General features: G+C 39.0%; 1 protein-coding gene across 2 annotated transcripts in view; it reads left to right on the top strand.

Annotated features, from left to right (window-relative positions):
- The window catches only part of BMX (BMX non-receptor tyrosine kinase), a 48,476-nt gene that overhangs the window by 10,496 nt on the left and 16,985 nt on the right, over window positions 1-20,995 (top strand). For both annotated transcript variants that reach the window (XM_045538102.1, XM_045538103.1), the window contains exons 5-11: window positions 3,890-4,009; window positions 6,282-6,346; window positions 10,642-10,817; window positions 13,704-13,775; window positions 14,431-14,505; window positions 17,450-17,504; window positions 19,047-19,126. In XM_045538102.1, the coding sequence (XP_045394058.1) occupies window positions 3,890-4,009; window positions 6,282-6,346; window positions 10,642-10,817; window positions 13,704-13,775; window positions 14,431-14,505; window positions 17,450-17,504; window positions 19,047-19,126 (643 nt within the window). The remainder of the gene's footprint in view (window positions 1-3,889; window positions 4,010-6,281; window positions 6,347-10,641; window positions 10,818-13,703; window positions 13,776-14,430; window positions 14,506-17,449; window positions 17,505-19,046; window positions 19,127-20,995) is intronic.

Raw genomic sequence — 20,995 nt, 5'->3', positions numbered from 1 at the left:
GTCTTGTGGCTACTGTACTCTCAATGTTTATAGAAAGTTACATTTAATACATACTAAGCATTTACCATTTGCCAGCTACTTTATCCAGCTCTTTTAAAACATTTTCTTAGGTAATCTTCTTGACAACTCTATGGAAAGGGGTAATATTATCCTCCATTTTTCAGACAAGTGAAGTTTAAAATACATGGCCAATGTCACACGCCTAGTAATGGAGGGCTTGGAATTCAATTACCCAAACCCGATTTTGCAACCAGTACATTGTAAATGCCAGGCGAAACTGAAGATTTAATGAAGCTTTTTATTCAGTGATTTTTAGGCTGCCCTGGTAACAACCTCTGGTAGAAGGGAGAAAATTGTTGTTAGTAATTTGGTACTATGATGTTTCCCTCTGTAATATTTTTATTTTAAAGGTGGGTAATGGTTTAAGGACAAAATTTGACTCAAATGAATGACTCTATTTGTGGAATTTCAGGTATTAAGCTCCTAGATGGAAGAAGATTTTATTTTATTTAAGTTTTAGATTATGGCTCTTTCTCAGTACAACTCAAATTACACACACCTACTCCACTTTGATGCAAATACATCCTTTTTCACACATAGGGCTTAATTTCCCTTTTGCATAAAAATGTTTAGCAATTCATTCTGTAAGATAATCAGGTGGTCCATTGGGAGAGAGAAGACTCCCTCTACCCATCACCAGCTCACTGAAGAAAGAAGAGCATCCCTCTTAGAGTCAGACAAACCTAAAGCCAAGTCCTGCTTTGCTGTGTTATCTAACAAAACCATCTAATATCTCTGGGTCTCAGTTTTCTGACCTATAAAATCTGAGATCACATTTCTTTTCTCCTAGAGTGGTCATGAGCCACAAATGAGACACTAATAAATATACTAAAGTATACTACACACAAACTTGAGTCACTGTGGTTATAGTGGGGCTTCCAGGGGAAGCGCTAAGATTCTGCTACCCATTTAGTCTCTTTCGGGGGGATTTCCTGGGCGGGGGACAGTTACTATGTAGACACATCCTGTGTGCAGCTCTTGGTCATCCCCTAGGTCTCCCTTTGTGGGTCCTTCTGGAACTATACATGTTGGACAGTTTCAGAAGGCCCCTGGACAGCTCATGTGAGAACATATGAAATGTAAAGGAAGATCAGAGAAAAGCAAAAACGCATCTCCTAGCCCCTCATAAAACTACAGCAGCCCCATCACCAGGACTGCCATATGCACAGTGTGTTGTTATTTGTATCAATTAGTAATGCTTTGGTCTGCAAGTAAAACGACACCCAACAGTTGCTGAAACAAGTTCACTTTTGTTCTTGTCCCACAGTAACAAATCCAGATGTAGGCAGTCCAGGGCTAGTGCAGCAGCTCAGTGAAGTCAGTCGGGATACAGGCTCCTTCTAGCCTTCTGCTTTGCCACCCTTAGATGCTCCCTGAGGGGTTCTGAGCTTTCTTAGCAGCCCCCCTGCAAAATTTGGCTCATGTCATAGTCCAGAGCTATGTCTCCTGGCCATCTCTATGCACAAAAGAAATAAGAAGACAGCATCTGTTTTCTCCAGCCTCTGTGCTGAAAGACAGCAGAAGAGAAGGTGAGTGAGCTTGGCTGTGAAATTGGCCAACCAACCTTCCACAGGAAAACAGGCTCCCTCACTCAAATCTCCCCTACAAAGTTTCATTGTGATACAATGACTCTTCCTTTTTTGTGTCTACTATTTGGCTCAAATGTTATAAACTGAGGTAGACATTGGAAGCATAGAATTTTCCAGATGGTAACCTACACTTGGAAGGTTTAGGCTGATTTGGTGGTGACTTAAGGAGTGTTAGCTACCATGGTTCTGAATTCGACTAACCAGATGTGGAAAAAGTATGCCGTTCCTTCCAAAAATTAAAACTGAAGGGGGTTTGGCAGAGAGAAGTTGACATCTGTGCATCAGAATGTAGTAGAAAAGACCTGCGGCTGAGTCTCAGATCTGCTATTATTAGGCTTGTGAACTTGAGCAAGTTACACCACCTTTCTGCCCCTCCATTTATTTAACACTGTGTAAGCCATGATAATAATAATAGCTATACCTTGGGGTTGTTGAATAGATTAAATAAGATGATACACGTGAAGGAAAATATGTAAATGTAAAGTCCTGTATATATATTAATATATGAGTTTCTCTTATTGGCATTATATAGGTGGTGGGAATGTTGAAATGTGGATTTTGGTACTTGGCTGGAAAAAGAATTAGTGACCCAGGAAACTAAATCCATGCAGTAAGAAATAGTAAGAATCTTGACATGTGTAGACCAGGAGCTTAGAGAGCAGGAATGCAAGTAATGTGCCCAAAGAATTACAATGACCATTTAGGGCAAAGATAAGAAATTTGTGGTTTGTAATCTTAACTATTTTTGATTTTTGTGATTTCTGTAATAATTTCCCTTTAATTCTTATGTAAGATTTTTTTAATGTCAGCATTTAAGCTGAACAGAGTTAAACTAAAGGAATGATATCACTAAAGCCGTTGTTCATTGAACACCTAGTCTGGGCCAAACACTGCAGGGTGCTTTATACACATTATCTCATATCCTCTCAATGTACCAGCAAAATAGTTATTATTATCTCCACGCACTTCCTTGAGTCAGGGTTGTAAAGGAGAAGCAGAATTCTCCTGTTATCAAAATAAGGAATCCTTGCGATGAACATAAAATCAAGAGGGAAAGAGTTGAAGCCACACACAGAACCAGTCCTCCCCACCTAGAGACTCTTCTTAAAATATTCTCTACTAAAACCTTGAGGGTTTCTTTGTTATATTTCAAAAGAGGCTAATTTGTTATAGACACAGTTTTACATTCAAAGATTAGAATTTCATTTCTTTGAATTACATATTGTCCTATTCCCATGGCTTTTTAAAATATCCACATATTCCCAGAAAAGTAGCCCCATAGACTATTCATTCCTAAGTATAAACATGTCAAAGTCATGAAAGTCAAAGAAGGGATGAGAAACTGTTCTAGATTAAGGGAAACTAAATAACTAAACATTATATAAGACTAAACTGGATCCTTGATCAGAAAAAGTAAGTGATTATAAAGGCTATTATTGGAACAATTGGGAAAATTCTGAATATTAAATATATATTAAGTAATAATACTGTATCAATGTTAAATTTCCTGAATTTGGTAATTGTATTATGATTATGTAAGAGAATGTCCTTGTTAATAGACGTTACATGCTGAAGCATTTATGGGTGACATTATTTAGGTCATAATATCTGCTACTTACTCTCAAATTATTAAGCACAATATAACAATGGTAAAAATTTGAATAATAATATGTACATACAGAGAGAAAGAGATGAAGCAAATGTGGCAAACAGTCAACCATTAGGGAATCTGGGTAAAGGGTATATGGATGTTCATTGTACTGTTCTTGCAACTTTTCTGGGTCATTTGAAATTTTTCAAAATAAAAAGTGAGGGGAAGTGTATACTTATCAGAACCTTTTTTCTTTTTGATAAGATCTAGTCTTACCCTCCAGCCTCCTTCTGCCACAAGAGAACACCACCATGTGCTGTAACCCACTCACTTCCTTTATGGTTGTATTTCTAAAATCCTAACACCAAGCTGATCTGTAAATACATATTTTTACTAGTTTTTTTTCTTCAACAATGATATAAGCTATTGTGTTGTCCTCACTATACACATGGTAAGGCTTTTCTTTTTTCTTTTTGGCTTATTAACTTCTGAGTGAAAGACTTATATCCTTCGGGAACCATTTACTCTTACCTTGGTTGCTGGCCAAATGGGATTTTTATTGTTCTGTGATAACAGCACTTACCGAATGTGTTTCTTCTCCTGGGCCAACATTTGCTCACATCTTATTTTCTTCCTGCCTGCTCCTCAGAGATAAGGGGCAACCCCCACCTGCTGATCAAGTACCACAGTGGATTCTTCGTGGATGGGAAGTTCTTGTGCTGCCAGCAGAGTTGTAAAGCGGCCCCAGGATGTACCCTCTGGGAAGCATGTAATGTGTGATTTCTCTGTTGGGCTGGACGCTGGGTGGATGGTGCCCTATTAAGCCAAACCTGCTAGAGGCCAGAACAGCTTGTTGGAAAACAATATATGCCAGATTGGCTGGCATCATGAAAATTCAGCCTTGCAGATGCTATGTGAGAAATGAACACTAATTCTAGGGTCAATTGAGTCATGGCCATTAAAATAATAATAATATTAGCATCTGCCATTCTTTCATTTCGTGAGAAATATTTTAAAGATTGGAATCATTAATCAAGCAATGAGCTGTTATTTCCTCCCATAATTTTTCCTGGTTTAAGATAAACTCCAGAGAGGTAGAGTGTTGTGGACATATCACCATGGTTCAAGCAGTGAAAACCAGCTCTCTCTTCTTAAAACTAACAAAAATCATAAACCGAAAAAAACTAACATTCTTTTAAAAAATATATTGAGAGATAAAATTTAAGTAACACTCTTAATCACTATATACACCAAAATGATTATGGCCAAGTTTTAAAGAATATATTAAAGTGGTTTGCCATTCTGCATGTGTGTTGATTTCTTAATGACATCAGAGAAGGTAGAGAAGGGTACGCAGATTCTATCCAGTGTTATATTCCTATAGAAATGAGGGGCTTATGTTTTTCAAAAGTTTATCATTGTTTAACAACACGAAGTTATCAGTAAATAAAATATAGGAGAACTCTACTGTGGCTGGAAGCTTTAAAAAATAAAGAATTTTTAAAAAATAGAACTTGTTTTGGTAATGGTTTTGCCAGCCTGGACAAAATATGCTAATTATTAATACAATGGCTTTCAGGAATTGATGAAATTAGCTACATGGTAGCACTTCATGTGTTGGAAAACATACAGTCAGATAAAATATTTTTCAAATTCATTACCTTAACAGTGTTGATATCCAAAAGTCATGTTAATGTTACTACTGGTAATTAATTTTACAGAAAAATCAATTAATAGATATTCATTGTGCTTTCCACCTCCATTAGACTACACAATGAATATTTGTTAATCTCAATTGGACGACATTGCCCATTATACTCACAAATCGTAATCATTCAATGAACTATACAGAATTTACTGTAGGTGGGTCTTCCCTGCACTATGAGGGACTGAGGAGTAATGTCTCCTTACAGTATGAATTATTTTCCCCAATGGTTCTGTCTGGGGTCTAGCATCATTACCCAGAAGGCCAGATTCCAGCTCTGATCTTGCCCTAACTCCCTGGAAGGATCCAGAAAAAGGCCAGAGAGGGCATTGTCTTAGGATTATCTTCCTAGGCTCTGTCTGGATGGCACTCACCATGTATTTTGGGTGCCACAGGCTCTCTGCCAGCCTCAGAATAAGACTATAGAGGATAGAGGTATTGCAGCTGATGAGCAGCTGTGTTACTATTTGCCCAACCATGATTTACTCCCTTGGCTTCCTCTGTTGCGCTAATGGGCTGCCTATGGGCATAGCTACTAGAAAAGGAACAGTTGGGTGTCTTCGTTTCTTTTGTCTCCATGATGTCCTGGTCCACCCTCTTTCCAGGATACATGGCCTGCCAGTAGGTTGAATATATACTCCAGTTTGTTTGGGACATTCTCATTCCATGTCTGGTAACCTACCATAATTATTAAGAGCATATCCTTTCACTGTCAAAAATGTTCCAGTTTGGGCAATAAGTCATATGGTCATCCCACTGATAAGGCATACAGTGGCTTCATACTCACAGCTTGGGGGTATATATATATATATATATATATATATATATATATATATATATATATATGTAAATGGTGGAAAGAGAAATCAACAATTATCAAAAGAAAAGGTAAAAAAGAATGCAATAGGTTTGCTTATGTATTCATCAGCTATTTATCAATCTCCAAGAATGAGTAAGGTATCTTATATGAGCCAATCAAACATGACTCAGACATGGATTCTGACCCCTAGGGTCATATGTACTACCTAATGAGATTAGATATCTGTGACTCAAATACAAGGCGGAAATGAGGTATAAATTAATAGTTTATAGGATTTAGAGAAACTTAACTTTTTAATCCAGATTTGGAAAGATATCAATAATTGATGATGGAGGAGTGGCACTGAGTTGGGCATTATACAGAAAAGCTACAGAATCACTCCAGATGTCTGTCTGAAATCAATTAATCTGGAGTATTGCCCACACTAGCTGGTTCATTCCTTCCATTCACAACATTGGGTGTTTTTCTTTGTTTTATTTAAAGTTCTTTCTGATACTACTTTGTTTTACTTTTCAGATGCTGATCTGCACATTGCAGTCAATGAAGAGAAACACAGACTTCCTATCTTCCCAGATAGAGTGGTGAGTCAACATGTAAAAGATGTTTTTCATAGTCAGGATATATTAAATAAACCAAGAGTTGCCAGATTCAAAACTAGGAAATGTGGCCTTCATTCAGACTATTCAGTTAAGAGAGAAAAACCATGAACTATCACTAATAGCTATGAGTGGTATCAAAGAATGGATTCAAATTGTAACACTGGGTCTTTTCCTAACCAGTAAGCCCATAAATAGTTACCAAAAAAATGGTGCATGTGGGAGAAGTCCTTAAGATGGCATCACATATAATAGGCAGCTGTCTTAAGCTGTCATTCTTTTCATACCGCTGACATGGCCAACACTGCCTTGTTGAAGTATCCTGGTGATGGAATGGGATTGTATGGGGCACAATTAGAAAACAACATAATTCTTTCCCTCCATTATCCCTTCAAAGCCACTTGGTGGACTTTCTTCTCTGTCTCCAAATAAAGTCTTTAGGCAGACTCCATAGTTTTTCAGTCACTTTCAAATGATAAAAATTTCCCCAATTACTAGTAGTCATGAAAACAACCTCTGAATTGTCCCATCCAATGTAATAAATCACATAACTCCAAACATCATTCCAAGTTAAAACTTCTCCCCTTCACCTAGCTTGGGTCTGCATCAGCTGGCAGCCTGCTTTGTGGGAGGGTTGTGGAGAGGCTGGAATTTTTGACCATTTCAGGGTTAGGGCCAAGAAAGAAGGTGTCTAACGCAAAAGGAACACTCATACATAGCTGATTCTATCATGATTTGGTAATGGTGGTGTCCAGATGAGTTTCCCAATGCTGATTCTATGTCTTATGAGAGACTTTTGGGGGTTTGCTGCTGGGGGACAGATCATAATGTGGTTTTGTAACATAGGAGATGTCTTGATCGTCAGCTCTTGGGTTTCCAGCCCTCAACCCTTCCACTGGGTCAATTTATCCATCTTGGGCAGAGCTCCTTTCAAGATGGCTCCCAGCCAACTCTTTTCCAAGGGTGGGGTTGGCCTATAGGAAAATAAACAAAACTTTGATTGCTCTGGTTAATTAAACTACATGCAGCTTGCTCTCACAGTACAGACTGCGGCTCTCTTTTCACTATACCTTCTTGGATTCAGAGCCACAGTCTCCTGCTTTTAGGCTTCTCAGGCAGGTGTCAGCCTCCTTGAATGCCAGGAGGCACATAAAATGGCTTCCTAGTGGTTCTGAAAGCTCACCCAAAAATAAGGGTGAGTAAGACCCACCTATCAGGTCTACAGTGTCTTGGGTACTTATTTTTGGCTACACACATTCACACACATTTATTTCTCTCATTCTAAGTAAAAACCATATAATTTTTGTCAACCAACATGAAGGACAAAAATAATCCATTATACTAGTAGATGGAATAGTGTCCCCCAAATTTCATGTCTATCCAGAACCTCGAAATTTGACCTTATTTGGAAACCGGGTCTTTGCACATGTAATTGGTTAAAAATTGAGATGAGATCATACAGGATGAGGGTGGGCCATAAATCCAATGACTAGTGTCCTTGTAAGAAGATGAGAAGACATAGAGGAGAAGGCCATGTAAAGACCTAGGCAGAGATTGAAGTTATGCTATCACAAGCCAAGGAACACCTGTGTGGTAGTCCATTTGTGTTGCTATAAAGGAACACTTGAGGCTAGGTAATTTATAAAGAAAAGAGGTTTATTTGGCTCATGGTTCTGCAGGCTATACAAGAAGCATGGCACCAGCCTCTGCATCTACTGAGAGCCTCAGGCTGCTTCCACTCATGGCAGAAGGCTAAGGGGGCCTGTGTGTGCAGAGATCACATGGCAAGAGAGGGAGAGGAAGAAGGTGCCAGCCTCTTTTAAACAATCAACTCTTGTGAGAACTTTTAGAGCTCACAACCAGGAGAATGGCAACAAGCCATCCATGAGGGATCCGCTCTCATGACCTAAACACCTCCCATTAGGCCCCACCACCAACATTGAGGATCAAATTTTAACATAAGTTTAGGAGGGGTCAAATATCCCAACCATAGCAACCTGGAGCCACCAGAATCTGGAAGAGGCAAGGAAAGATTTTGCCCTAGAGCCTTCAGAGTGAGCATGGCCTTGTGAAACCTTGGACTTCTGGGCTCTGGAACTGTGAAAGAATAAATTTTTGTTATTTTAATCCACCAATGTGTAATAATTTGTTATGGCAGCCCTAGGAAATAATGATTATCGTTTGGAATTTGTACTTTGTTATTGGTGACATTGCTGTTTTGGTTTGGATACATGCTTCAGTCCTGAAGCTTGAAAATTATGGCCCTTTGAAACACCTAAGAGCAAAGTCTAGAATAGGCAAGTCTACAGAGACAGAGGTCGACTAGTGTTTGCTTGGGGCCAAAGTGGGAATGAGGATTGACTGCAAATGGGCAGGAAGGATCTTATTGGGGTGATAGAAAAACTAGATTGTGGTGATGGTTATGCAACTTGATAAATTTACTGAAAGCCACTGAATTCCTGCACTTAAAAAGGGTGAATTCCCAGTAGAGTTCATTTTAAACAAATCTAAGAGCAGAAGATAATTTAGCAGCCAGAAACCATCTAGTCTCTGACAGGGTATTCTTAGGACAATACATTAAAACTTATCAGTCAGGCAAATCAGCGGCCAAGGTTCCTAAGCCTGTTTTGATTATAAGCTGCCCGAATGTACCAGGGATCAGAGAGGGTATTGTGACAAGCATATTTTCCTTTGTTCTGTTGTTACCAGAATTCAGTAGAGGACTTTTGCTTTCTGGTGGAGGAAATAAAAATTAACTCTCTAGCTGATCTGTTCATTCCCATTTAAGGAATTTTCCAATGCATTTATCTTGGAGATAACCAACCTCGCAGCTCATAAATAATGGTGTCTTGAATAACTAAAATTTCCAGAATGTCAAAGCCTTAACTCCAAATAAATGATATCCCTGGAAAAAAAAGTAAAGTACACTGTGAAAAAAAATTAAATTTAGTCAGGGGGGTGGGGGGGCAAGGGCAATATATATAACCTAAACTTTTGTACCCCCACATTATGCTGAAATAAGAATAAAAAAATTAAATTCAGAGCTCACACACACACACACACAAAATGTAAATTTTTAATTTAAGTATAACGTGCACTTACAAAAGCACACAAATCCTAAGTGTTCAGCTTAATGAATTTTCACAAACTGGACACATCTGTATAACTCACACTCAAATAGCGAAACACAACATCACTGACTTATAACGTCATAGATTGCTTGCCTGATTTTGACCCTTATATGAATGAAATCATAAAGTATATAGTCATTTATTATCTGTCTTTTGTTCCATTTATGAGATTCACCTATTTTTAGTATTTAGGTGTAGTTTACTTTCATTGCTGTAAAGAATTCCATTGTGTGAATACACTACTATATTAGTTTCTCATTGCTGCTCTAATAAATTAGTACAAATTTAGTGGGTTAAAGCAACATGAATTCATTCTTTTGTAGTTCTGAAGGTCAGAAATCTAAAATGGGTCCATACCGCTATGTTTCTTATGGAGGCTTTAGGGAATAATCTGTTTCCTGGCCTTTTCCAGCTTCTAAAGTCTACCTACATTCATTAGTTCCTGACTCCTCCCTCCATTTTCCGAGCCAGAAGGGTAGCAGCTTCTCTGCTCTCTGACTTCTGCTTCCATCCTCACATCTTCCCTCTAATCTCTGCCCACCTTGCCTCCCTTTTATAAGGGCCTGTTTGATTACATCAGTCCCACCCCAATAATCCAGAATAATCTCCCCATCTCAAAATCTTTAACTTAATCACAATCTGCAAAGTCTCTTTTACCATGTAAAATATTCACAGGTTGTAGGAATTAGGACATGAACATCTTTGAGAAGCCATCATTCAGCCTACTATAACCACAATATGTTTATATTATTTTATCCTCTTGATGGGCATTTAGGAAGTTTCTGGTTTTTACCTAATTAAATTAATTCCACTATGAACATGTTTTTGGTGTTTTGGCTTCACTGTTGGGTACATACATATAATTTCTGGATCATAGGGTATGTGCACATCTAGCTTTAGTAGATTCTGCAAACGAGTTTCCAATGTTGTTGTACCACTTCATTCTCCAACCAGCAAAAAGCATGAGAGTTCCAGTTGCTCCATATCCTTGCCAATATTGCCTCTTTTCTTCCTTCCTTCCTTCTTTCCCTTCCTCTCTATCTCTTTCTTCCTTTCCTTCTTTCTTTCAACAGATGATATACTTTGTGAGTTCTCAGTACCTGAATCTATGCCTCACTGTGATGTTTTAAAATCCCTTGTCCTCCAAAGCTGAAGATTCCTCGGGCAGTTCCTGTTCTCAAAATGGATGCACCATCTTCAAGTACCACTCTAGCCCAATATGACAGCGACTCAAAGAAGAACTATGGCTCCCAGCCAAACATCAACATGCCATATATTCCAAGGGAAGATAGCCCTGACTGGTGGCAAGTAAGAAAACTGAAAAGGTAAACCCCAGCTTTCAGGCCGGCTGCCCAGTATGGAGAGTAGACACTACCCCACTGCCTTGAACCTCAGCCTCACAGCTGTTGGTGCAGGCCTTAGGGCTGTCCTCTCAGAAAATGTTTGGTTCTTGAGCCAGAAGCCTGGGGAAGCAGGGGCCCCACTGGAGCTGAGCAGCATAGACTTTCCATTTAGATTATCCTATCCAATAATCTAAGCAGTAATTGAACATTTTATTCCCTCCCCTTTCTTATCCCTCTTCCCCCCAAATAAGCCTACATTCCAGAACACAGAATCTGTAAAATATATCCTTTATATGAAAGAGCTTCAGATGGGCTTTCTTTTGTAATGTGCTTCAGCATCACTAGCCAGATGTCAAGTAGCATTTCAAGCAAGGCCATGGCTTGCCTTCTCAGGGTGTACACCTTCACCTCTACTGACCTGATTAGTCTTCTGAAGATTTCTAAAGCCAGAATTGAAAACACTTTACAAGCAGTACATAAATTGTGTTTATCGTATATCTCTGGGGTCTGGCACCAAGTCTGCGCCACACTTGATGTTCAATAACTGTTGAATTGAATTGAATTGAATTGAATTGAATTGTGAGATGACCATACAGAAAGGGTCAAGGGACTCCTGTTCCTTATTTGCTGCCTCAAACTCCCTCCCTGTCAAGTTGTCCACTGTCCACCATCTTCTCACCCAGTTATCAGCATCTCTACAGGGTACCGGTGTGTGCTTTTCCCTGTAGTGGATGCGGAGCATCTCTCTGGCTCCCCATGTATCTCTTTTCTTTGTTTTCTCCTATGTCCTCTTATTCCTTTTTTCTTCCCATGCTCATCATTTTTACCTAAAGCAAATGGCTCACTGGGCCAATGATGCAGCCCCAGGGCCATGTGGAACTTGAAAGAATGTGAGTGTATTCTTCTTGATGTTGTTTTGTTTTTGTCAGTATACCGAGATATGATCCCTTTTATTCCAAAGTGGGGCTAGAATCTGAGTATATTAATCTATACCTGTGCCTGATGGGAGGAGTTACATTTGTTTGCCTGTAGCCCAGCATTCTCATGGAAGGAAGCAATCAATAAGCCCAGATGCAAAGATGCAAACACAGTGAGTGTCATGTTAACTGTGTGTCAGGTCCCCTTCCTGACAGAAACCTCCATGATTCATTGAGGGAGGTGTGTGGTGAAATTCACTGACCAGTTTGCAAATGACCAGGGAAAACAATAGATTCACATGGGGTTGCTGTAGAGCTACCAACTCATGGATTGCTGGATCCTATCTTTATTTAAAATGTTGATTTTTGCATAAACTTTTATTTTTAAAAACATTTCATTAAAATACTAGTTATCTTGATCACTGAGTTTTGACACTCCCTTACATTTTGCATTCCCTTATGTTTAGTCCCCACCCTGGATTGTTCCCTAGAACTTCAGAAAGCAAGTTATTTGAACAAAGGATTGATTAGTCACTTCTTAGCATGAGCAGCATTGCATCTGTGAGTGAATCATAATCATTTTTAAAAGGTCTTCATGGAGCTTGAATTTTTAAAATGCAGCCATGATTCTCAGCCCCTATATTAGTTGATAATACTTTTTATCAACTTTCTGTCATCCTTACTGTCTTCACTTGAGCTGCTTTTTAATATTTATTTTGCTCTGTTTAGTAAAATAATCCATGCTCCCATTAAAGCATTTAAATATTGTAGAATACTCAGTATATATTCCTCTAAAATGTTTTCTATGCACATGCTACTGTATATATAATTACAAATGCAGGTTCTCACCACATAGTCTTCTTTGCTACTTGTTCTTTTCACTTGACATCTTCAACAGTTTTCCCCATTTGAATATATAAGGATATACCTGGTTTTTTAAAAGTTATTTTAATTTTAATTGTGACTAAGCACACATAACAAAGTTAACCATCTTAATTATGTTTAAGCATACAGTTCACATTATTGTAGAACTTACCTGATTATTTTATTGTCTATAAAGTACCGATTATATGGGTAAACCTAAGTGGTGCACTGTTGATCGATGTTCTCCACGTGTTCTTAAAAACAACAAGAAGGCCAAATAAATTGCTTAGCTTTTTAAAGTAAGAGTTCTCTTATGAAGAGATGAAGCCAAAAAGCTATCCTAGTGGGCAAGTCTCTTTGGGAAGGTGAGGAGGGAAACATCCTAGTGTTTAAGGGCTTTCTCCAGGCATTACTTGAAGTGGAGCCAGAGGAGTATTTCCTTACTAAGGAAGCTTGTAGCTATGAACTGTGGTTTTGCATTAAAAAAAAAAGCCTGGACTATGAAGGCAAACAGGAAAGAGGTCCTACATTCCAGATTAAACAGCCTTTGGTCTTTGAGAGGTAGGCACTTCCTCATGCTCTGCTTAACACCCAAAATGAATGAGATAAAATAATGGGTAGCAGAGAGTGATGAAAATCCTGCTGATCCGTCTGGGTCCAGATGGAGTTAAAAGTTCAATATTTTCAAGACTCTTAATTGTAATCACCACAGCAAAGAGTAAAATAACTTACTTTAAAATATGTAAATGACAGAATGCTTGTATATCTACAAGAAAATCAGGGCAAACCCAGCCAACATAATTTATTAAGCCAGATTTTCTATTGTTTGGGATCATTATGAGCCATTATTAATGATTCTCTTTTGTTCAGAAATACTGCCACACTACTTCTTTTTCTTGGAGTCCCTGAAAGGACCAAAATGTGCAAATAACTCATTAGCTTAAATTTCCAAACCAAGTGAAATGTGTGGGTCAAAATGTCAAATAAAGCTAACACGTATCTGAACAAAATTACTTTTGTCATTTAACATTTACAAGTGAACATAAATTTATGAATTTATGAAACATAGCTCTCTCTTTTTCTACAGCATTGAAGATGTTGCATGCAGTAACCAAAGGGAAAGAAATGTTGTAAATCATAGCACCTCAAAGATTTCATGGTAAATCAAATTCAGATATTCCTTTATATCTGAGATTTGCTCCTATTTGCAGGAAAACTAACCAAACTTGTAATAATTTTGCAACTAGGCTTTACATTTAAGGTAAATATAAACCAAAAACATCCATGTAGTTTGCCTCTCTGAACCCTTAGGTGAGTCTGAATCAATGGCTTGTGGGTTACAGTTTTTCTCACACTGATATTTACTGGCCACTGGTATTAGCACAAACATTGATATACCTGGCTCAAGCATCTCTATCTAGCAGGAGGAAAAGCAAGAGTTGAATGACTCTTCCCTAAGAATGGCTCTATACATTACCCAAGATGTTTTTAAAACTTTATACTACAGCTATCCCTAAAGAAGTCTACATCTGTTTAATGAATCCACTTTTCAGAAAAAGTCAAAGAAATCCAAGTTCCTGGGTGCCTTCCGGGGACCTACCTCATGTATCAAAGAGCCATTCGTGCTCTCATTAAGCTAGGCATGAACCCAACTTTTGAGCAACTCTCATACTTTTTCAAGCACAGAAAGGGAAACCTAACAGTCTAAATTTTATGCATGTGGATGAGAGCAGGGTGGTGATATTGCACTGCTAGGCACTTGGATTATTTCTTGGTATTTTTTGCATTCATGTTGTTTTCCAACTCTTCTTAAGGGGATTCCCTGAGTCAAGTTCGGGATTCCCTGAGTCAAGTTCATCTGAAGAAGAGGAAAACCTGGATGATTATGAGTGAGTGTTGCAAGTTCTCTGTGTTCCTCTAAAACTAGACATAGATACTCCTATTCTTCAGAGGCATTAAAACAGATGGCTCGAACTTTCTCAGGAAGCTGTATTTACATGGGTATAATCATGTGAGGTTCTGGGCCTTTTATCAAGATGACGGGTTAAAATGAGCCAGGTTATTATCCATGAAAATATTGTGCCCAATCTGAATTATCTAAATTGGGTACACATATTCATTGGATTTATCATATACCCAATGTCCCCTTCATTTCACTTTGTCTTTGTAGATATAGCATATGATGTTTCTACTCTTTCTTTCCTGGAGACCTCCCATCAGAGTGGTGTTTGCAAGCTCTTAGTAACATTGAGACAGATTTTGGGGGAAGTTATTTATGATGCAGTAGTTTTACATGGTAGCACAATTGAGATGTTGAGCATGACAGTATTTGTGCTGAAAGATTTCTTATCATTTAACATCCAAATTGGAATACTTCAGTGAGAGAAAAAGTACACTATTAAAAATTACATCAGGCATAAATGGACTTTTCTGGGCAAATAAGAATGCGTGGTCACCCCAACTATACTCAGACAGGTTGGCCTAAGTGGCAATTAAGGTCCTTTCCAAAAATCTAAGTTTCTATCATTCTACAAATAGGGACAAATAGTTGTCCCCAAGACTTAAAGATTAGTGTTAAGGAGAGGTGGGAATAATAGAGTATATTGTATTTCTCAGACACTTAATACCCACTGGCACAAAGTTCATTTGGACATTAGGATTGTGCATATTTCAAGTTCTGTTTTTTTATGAGTGCTGTTATTGATTTATTGGCTACATGTGAAGTGAAAGCTTTTACAAAGTACATATTACTGTTTCCACTCTTCTTTTCACCTCTAACCCAGCCTGTCCCTAGCACACCTGTCCCATTGGGGAAGATGTGCTGTACTCTCCATCTCTTTGCTGATGGTCTATTCATCACCTTCTAGCTCCCTTTTAGCCTTACTTTCTTCCCTAACATCTACCTAGGAAAGCATCTGATGGAATAATTCACACTAAGGCATAAAAGACTGAGAAGGATCAACACATGTCATTTCCAAAGATAATGGCACTTTAACAGAAAAGACTTAAACCAATGGGAGTGAACCTCTAATTGTGCACTTTAATCTTTAGCATTTAGATGAATTAGAAGTCTTTCTGTGATTCAGAAAGCCCAGGTCTGATCATTTAGACAATCTTTACCCCCATCTTTTCTGGATTTAAGTGGTATAAGAGAGATGGACATTGGGGAAATTATCAGGAAAGACCTGTCCTCTTCAAAATCAAGGAGATGCCAAAGGGAGCTCAGGACTATAGGGCTAGATGATCTGGAGCTCAGCTTCTCTTCATGCCCCCAGCCTCTTATTCTATCAGCGTCACTGATGCATTTTTTATGGACGCAACTTCATGTGTAATTCTACTCCTTTCCATTAAAGACAGAGACACCAAGATTTAGATGGAAAATGATGGGTTAGGACTAGGCCTAGGCCTCTGCTGATCTGATATTAAAATACTGAAATATTTTTAAAAACAAACAGAACCAGACTTCAGCAAAATTATGACACAGGCGAAGTTTGTATGTGAACTAGTGGGGGGTAAGGGTGGGATAGGGTATATCCACCATCTCACCTTGCCTTTCCGAGCCTTTCTCCTTATTCCTGATCATCCTTTCCTTCTATCCACCCATCAGCATATATCCTGGGTTAGCCCCCCTGGAGGATATTTTGATTAGCTATTATTAGCCTAAAATGTTAACTAATAAGAAAAAGTATCATGTATTATCTCAAGTGTTAATAATGCAATATCTGTAATGATAGAATTAGAAGAGACCAAACTTATTAATATCAGTCTTCTCCCTAGTTTTACAGATGGGCAAGCACAAGGTCAAAAGAGGCTAAGTGACTTGTTCAAAGTCGTACAATTACATATTGGGAAGTTATGTCTATAGCCCAGACTCTAAGCTGGCTGGTCTAAGTCTCTTTCTACTTTATTTAACTGTCCACCAGCTGACATCTCCCACAACTCTACAGAAATTATACAGAGAACTATTTCCCATCCATTCCTGCCAAGTTCTGAGACACCTTCTGCCTTGATTTTCTCCTACAACTCCTCCCCTCCACCTCCCCCCTCCTCATACACTTCTTTCCTCCTCAGGTGTTATCTTCTAGCCAGGAGTCCTCCCAATCCTCCAAATCCATGCAGCATTTCACACCCTACTCATTTCCTTAGTAGGATGTTTTGGCCAAAACCAGAAGGGCATAGACATTGTTGACCTCACATGAGAAACAGCTCTTGGCCTGTTGAGCTCCACGTATAAAGTAAAACATGATGTTCTTGGCTAATTCAGTAAAAGGGGCAATAGTTAAAGATTACACCTGCCTCTCCCACATCATCTTTTTCTTAGTTCAGTACAACTGCTCTTGTCCTAATATCATCTTAGATACTTATCCATTGCTATCCTGAAAATAAAAACCATTTTTAAAAAGCACTTGCTTTGAAAATAGATGCTAGAAAGTGTGCTTCTATTGAATTATTCGAAGGAAACGATAGAGTTGAAAGACAGAGCCTTTGTCCTTGGCAACCCTGAATTTCCTATTGGAATATTCTTCACTGGTCTAATCTCTGGCCCTCATTCAAAATGGTGCAATATAGGAGAACTTAGAAGTCACCTAGGAGGAAGCCAAAGGTTCCTAGGCACTAGCCCATTTAAAGATTCAAATGTGTCCCCACCCCAAAATCAGAACTGGGTGGTGGGGACTCAATAATCTCTATTTTTGAGAAGCTCCTCAGAAGTGGTCAGGTTTGGAAAGCCCTGATGTAAACCAATGCCTCATTTTACAGATTAGAAAATTGAGTGCCAGGTCATGCAATTTAAAAAGTACTCATTCTCAAATATGGAATCCTTTCTTGTTGCAGCTGGTTTGCAGGTAACATCTCCAGGTCACAATCTGAGCAGTTACTGAGACAAAAGGTAATAAATAGTCTTGTCTTTAAAATAACCTCACAAAATCCCTTTCTAATTTGGGGCCCAGAGGTTAAAGCACTTCTCCTAGAAACCTTACTGCTAATTATACAGTCAAGACATCATAGAGTGCTGGTTGTCCAGTCTATTGGTTACCAGGCCTTTCAGGTATAACCACTTCTATTTCTGTAGTGGCTTGAATAAGAAGATTTATGATTTCTCATGATTCTGTGAGGCAGCTGGCCCAGCAGAGGTTTTGTTTAAGGTTGCTCACATGGCTGCATTTGGCTGACGGATTTTTTTTTTTTTTTGAGACAGAGTCTCGCTCTGTTGCCCTGGGTAGAGTGCAGTGGCATCATCATAGTTTATTGCAACCTCGTACTCCTGGGCTCAAGGGATCCTCCTGTCTCAGCCTCCCGAGTAGCTGGGACTAACTTTTCTATTTTTAGTAGAGACAGGGTCTCGCTCTTGCTCAGGCTGGTCTGGAACTCCTGAGCTCAAGTGATCCTCCCACCTCGGCCTCCCAGAGTGCTAGGATTACAGGCGCGAGCCACCTCGCCCGGCCTAGATGCTGGATTGACTGCGGGGGTGGGTTTAGCTGAGACAGTCAACTGGGGTGCTACAGTGCTTCTCCAAGCAGCTTCCCCATGTGCCTGCCGTGGGCCTCCTCACAGCATGGCAGAGGTCAAAGAGGACAAGCTCTGCAATACAAGCATCTATCGAGTCTCTGCTTTTGCATGTTTGCTAAGGTCCCATTGGTCATAACAAGTCACATGGCAGGGTCAATGTGGGAGGGGACTGCTCAGGGTATGAATAAGAGAGATGATTTATGGCACCATCAATGTAGCCGTTTACCTCAGCTCTGTGGCTACTGCACCTAGACCAAAGTAAAACACATGTGACGAGGACTACATTAATCTGATTTTATTACTAATTGGTATGAATTACCACTAGCAAACTCTTGTGATCTCTAAAAATGATACTTTGTTATAGTTTAACCTGATAAAACACTAAACACACCAATCATTTCTTTGAGGGGTGCTAGTGAGAATGTGATGACCTTGCTTGGTGTTTTGTCACATTCATAGTTTATTATCTGCTCTTTCTGAATCTGAATCTGCTTAGAATTAGCACAAGTCATTGAGAAAGACAAGCTGAGTGTAGAACTTTAACAAATGATTCATTCTGGATCTTTGGTTTTCTAAAACCTCCTAAGGGCACAATATGGTCATATGTAATTCTGAATTTTATTTCATAAAGATGAAAACATTAGGCTTGCATAAGTACACAACAGAGAAAATGATCCGAGAGGGTTAAAACTAACTGGAGAGGAAGAGTTGAAACACTCAGGATAGAGCTATATAGATAATGAGAGAGAAAAGGAAGAAAGCTAAACTGTGAGCCCCCTTCTGTGCCAACAGTTAAATAACTTGGGCCCTTGGTGGCATTTAAGGTAGATCTAAAAGATTTTCCTACCACTTACCATGAAAAATCATTTTCAAGAATAACAAAAATGTTTTCTCTTCCTTCTACATTTTCCTTCCTTTTCAGGGAAAAGAAGGAGCATTTATGGTTAGGAACTCCAGCCAAGTGGGAATGTACACAGTTTCCTTATTTAGCAAGGCTGTGAAGTAAGTATTACAGGGGTTTATTTCTTTTATCTTTCTGTATATGTTGCTTGAATATGCCAGTCACTTGATCACGTTAAGGGATAAGGCGCCATCTTTAAACTTTGGAATTTGAGATCAAAGTGTTTCTGTTGAATGTGACCATTTGTGCTTACCTTCCCTGTGCCCCTACTTTCAAGAGGCTGTTCTTTGGGTGATCCTCTCCTGCCCACTCCAGGCAGCGGCAGAGCATCCAGAGTACAGCACACCTCAGTGAATATTGATTAAAAGACTCCTCCCTTCAATTCAGGCCTCAACCTAGAAAGAGAGAAAATAGCAATGAAGCCACTACACTCTCAGCTCTAGCCACCTGCCTAGAGAAGCCTCCTCCACTGTTCAGTCTTTAGTAACCCTTCCCGGTGTGGGCAGAGTTCACAGAAGGTTGACAGTACAGCTGTGTTCTCTGCACAGCTTCCTTCTTGGGTGCTGTCCTCTGTGTGCAGTTAAGAGTTCTTGTTTGAAGCTGAACTTCTAGATCCTGGCTCTACCATTTCGGGGCTTTATGACATTGAGCAAGTTTCTTAACCTCTGTTAAGAGTGTTAAGAGACAATGTCCCATGGCATTTCAACTTCTTCACCTGAAAAGGCGACATAATGATGATTATTACATTCCATGGATGAAGTGAGTTAAATTCATGTATTAGATCAGAACAGTGCCTGGCACTTAATTAACTAATAGCAATTACTATCATTTTGTTGTTGCTGGGAAAGAGCAGTTCTGCCTGCTCCACTCCCCCACCTCAACACTTAGGCATGTAAGATACTCCGCAGTTATTTCATGCAAGTCATCATCACCAACATCAGGATCTCTCTTCAGAGTTTTATAGGCCACTTACCCATTGGCTGTTAGCTTTTTTGTTCCTCCTAATCATCTTCCAAAGCAAATAAGAAAGCTGTTTTTATTTACACCATTTTACAGATGAGAGGATTGAGGTTCAAAAAGAGCTTATGAAGAGCTGCCCACAAAGCTAATAAGTGACCAATTTGCAGCTGGACCTCCAACAGCCAAGACATGTTCATTCATCCACACCTCTGTGTCTACACTGAAACCCCCAATGTTTTGGAATGACAATCTGGTCAAACCTTGATTAGGACCATTTGAAAAAAAAATTTCTATGTGTACAACCCTTTTTTAGCAGCTAGATTGACTAACTCTGCCTAGTGCCGTCTCTGTGTGCCCTTCCCCACGGTGCATATATGCATGTATATTTATAATTAAATAATGAAAATTTATTTCATTTTGGGAATTTTTTTACAGAGTACCTACCTCCAACTTGAGATAACAAATAAGATGTACCCTGAGTGGTTACATGGCATTTTCCAGTGCCAGAAACCATGTCCCCTGTGCATCTCATATATTAATACTATATTGCACATGGTAACACCTGGATGCTGGCTAAAGCCAATCCAGAATGGGCTTGAGTGAATTCACTGCTGCCACCAAGAGCTGATTTGCCTTTTGCAACAAAAAAGCACCCTTTCTTCTTTTATAATTGCAATTTTAGTTAGGTTGGTGTTACAATTTATTAACTGTTTCTTATGTGCCAAGCATAGTGCAAATATATATATATATATGTATGTATATACATGTATAAAATATCTCATCCAATATTTATACCAACCAGATGAAGTAACTTGTCAGCAGTAAAACTAAACTCAAAGCCCATTTCTTGACCACTATTCTGTACTCCACAATCAAACCAATGTGCATGAATTCACCATTATTTTCTAGAAGTAGGGGAAAAGAAAAAATGTTTTCAGTGAAAAATGTACCAGTTCGCATAAGGAATTAAAGGAAATCCCCACGCACTTCATCCTGCATGCCTCACTCCC

The sequence above is a fragment of the Lemur catta genome, chromosome X (genome assembly GCF_020740605.2).
Source record: "Lemur catta isolate mLemCat1 chromosome X, mLemCat1.pri, whole genome shotgun sequence".
Classification (NCBI taxonomy): Eukaryota; Metazoa; Chordata; class Mammalia; order Primates; family Lemuridae; genus Lemur; species Lemur catta.
The sequence above is the reverse complement of the archived record's forward strand: the minus strand, read 5'-3'. Positions and strand labels throughout refer to the sequence as shown.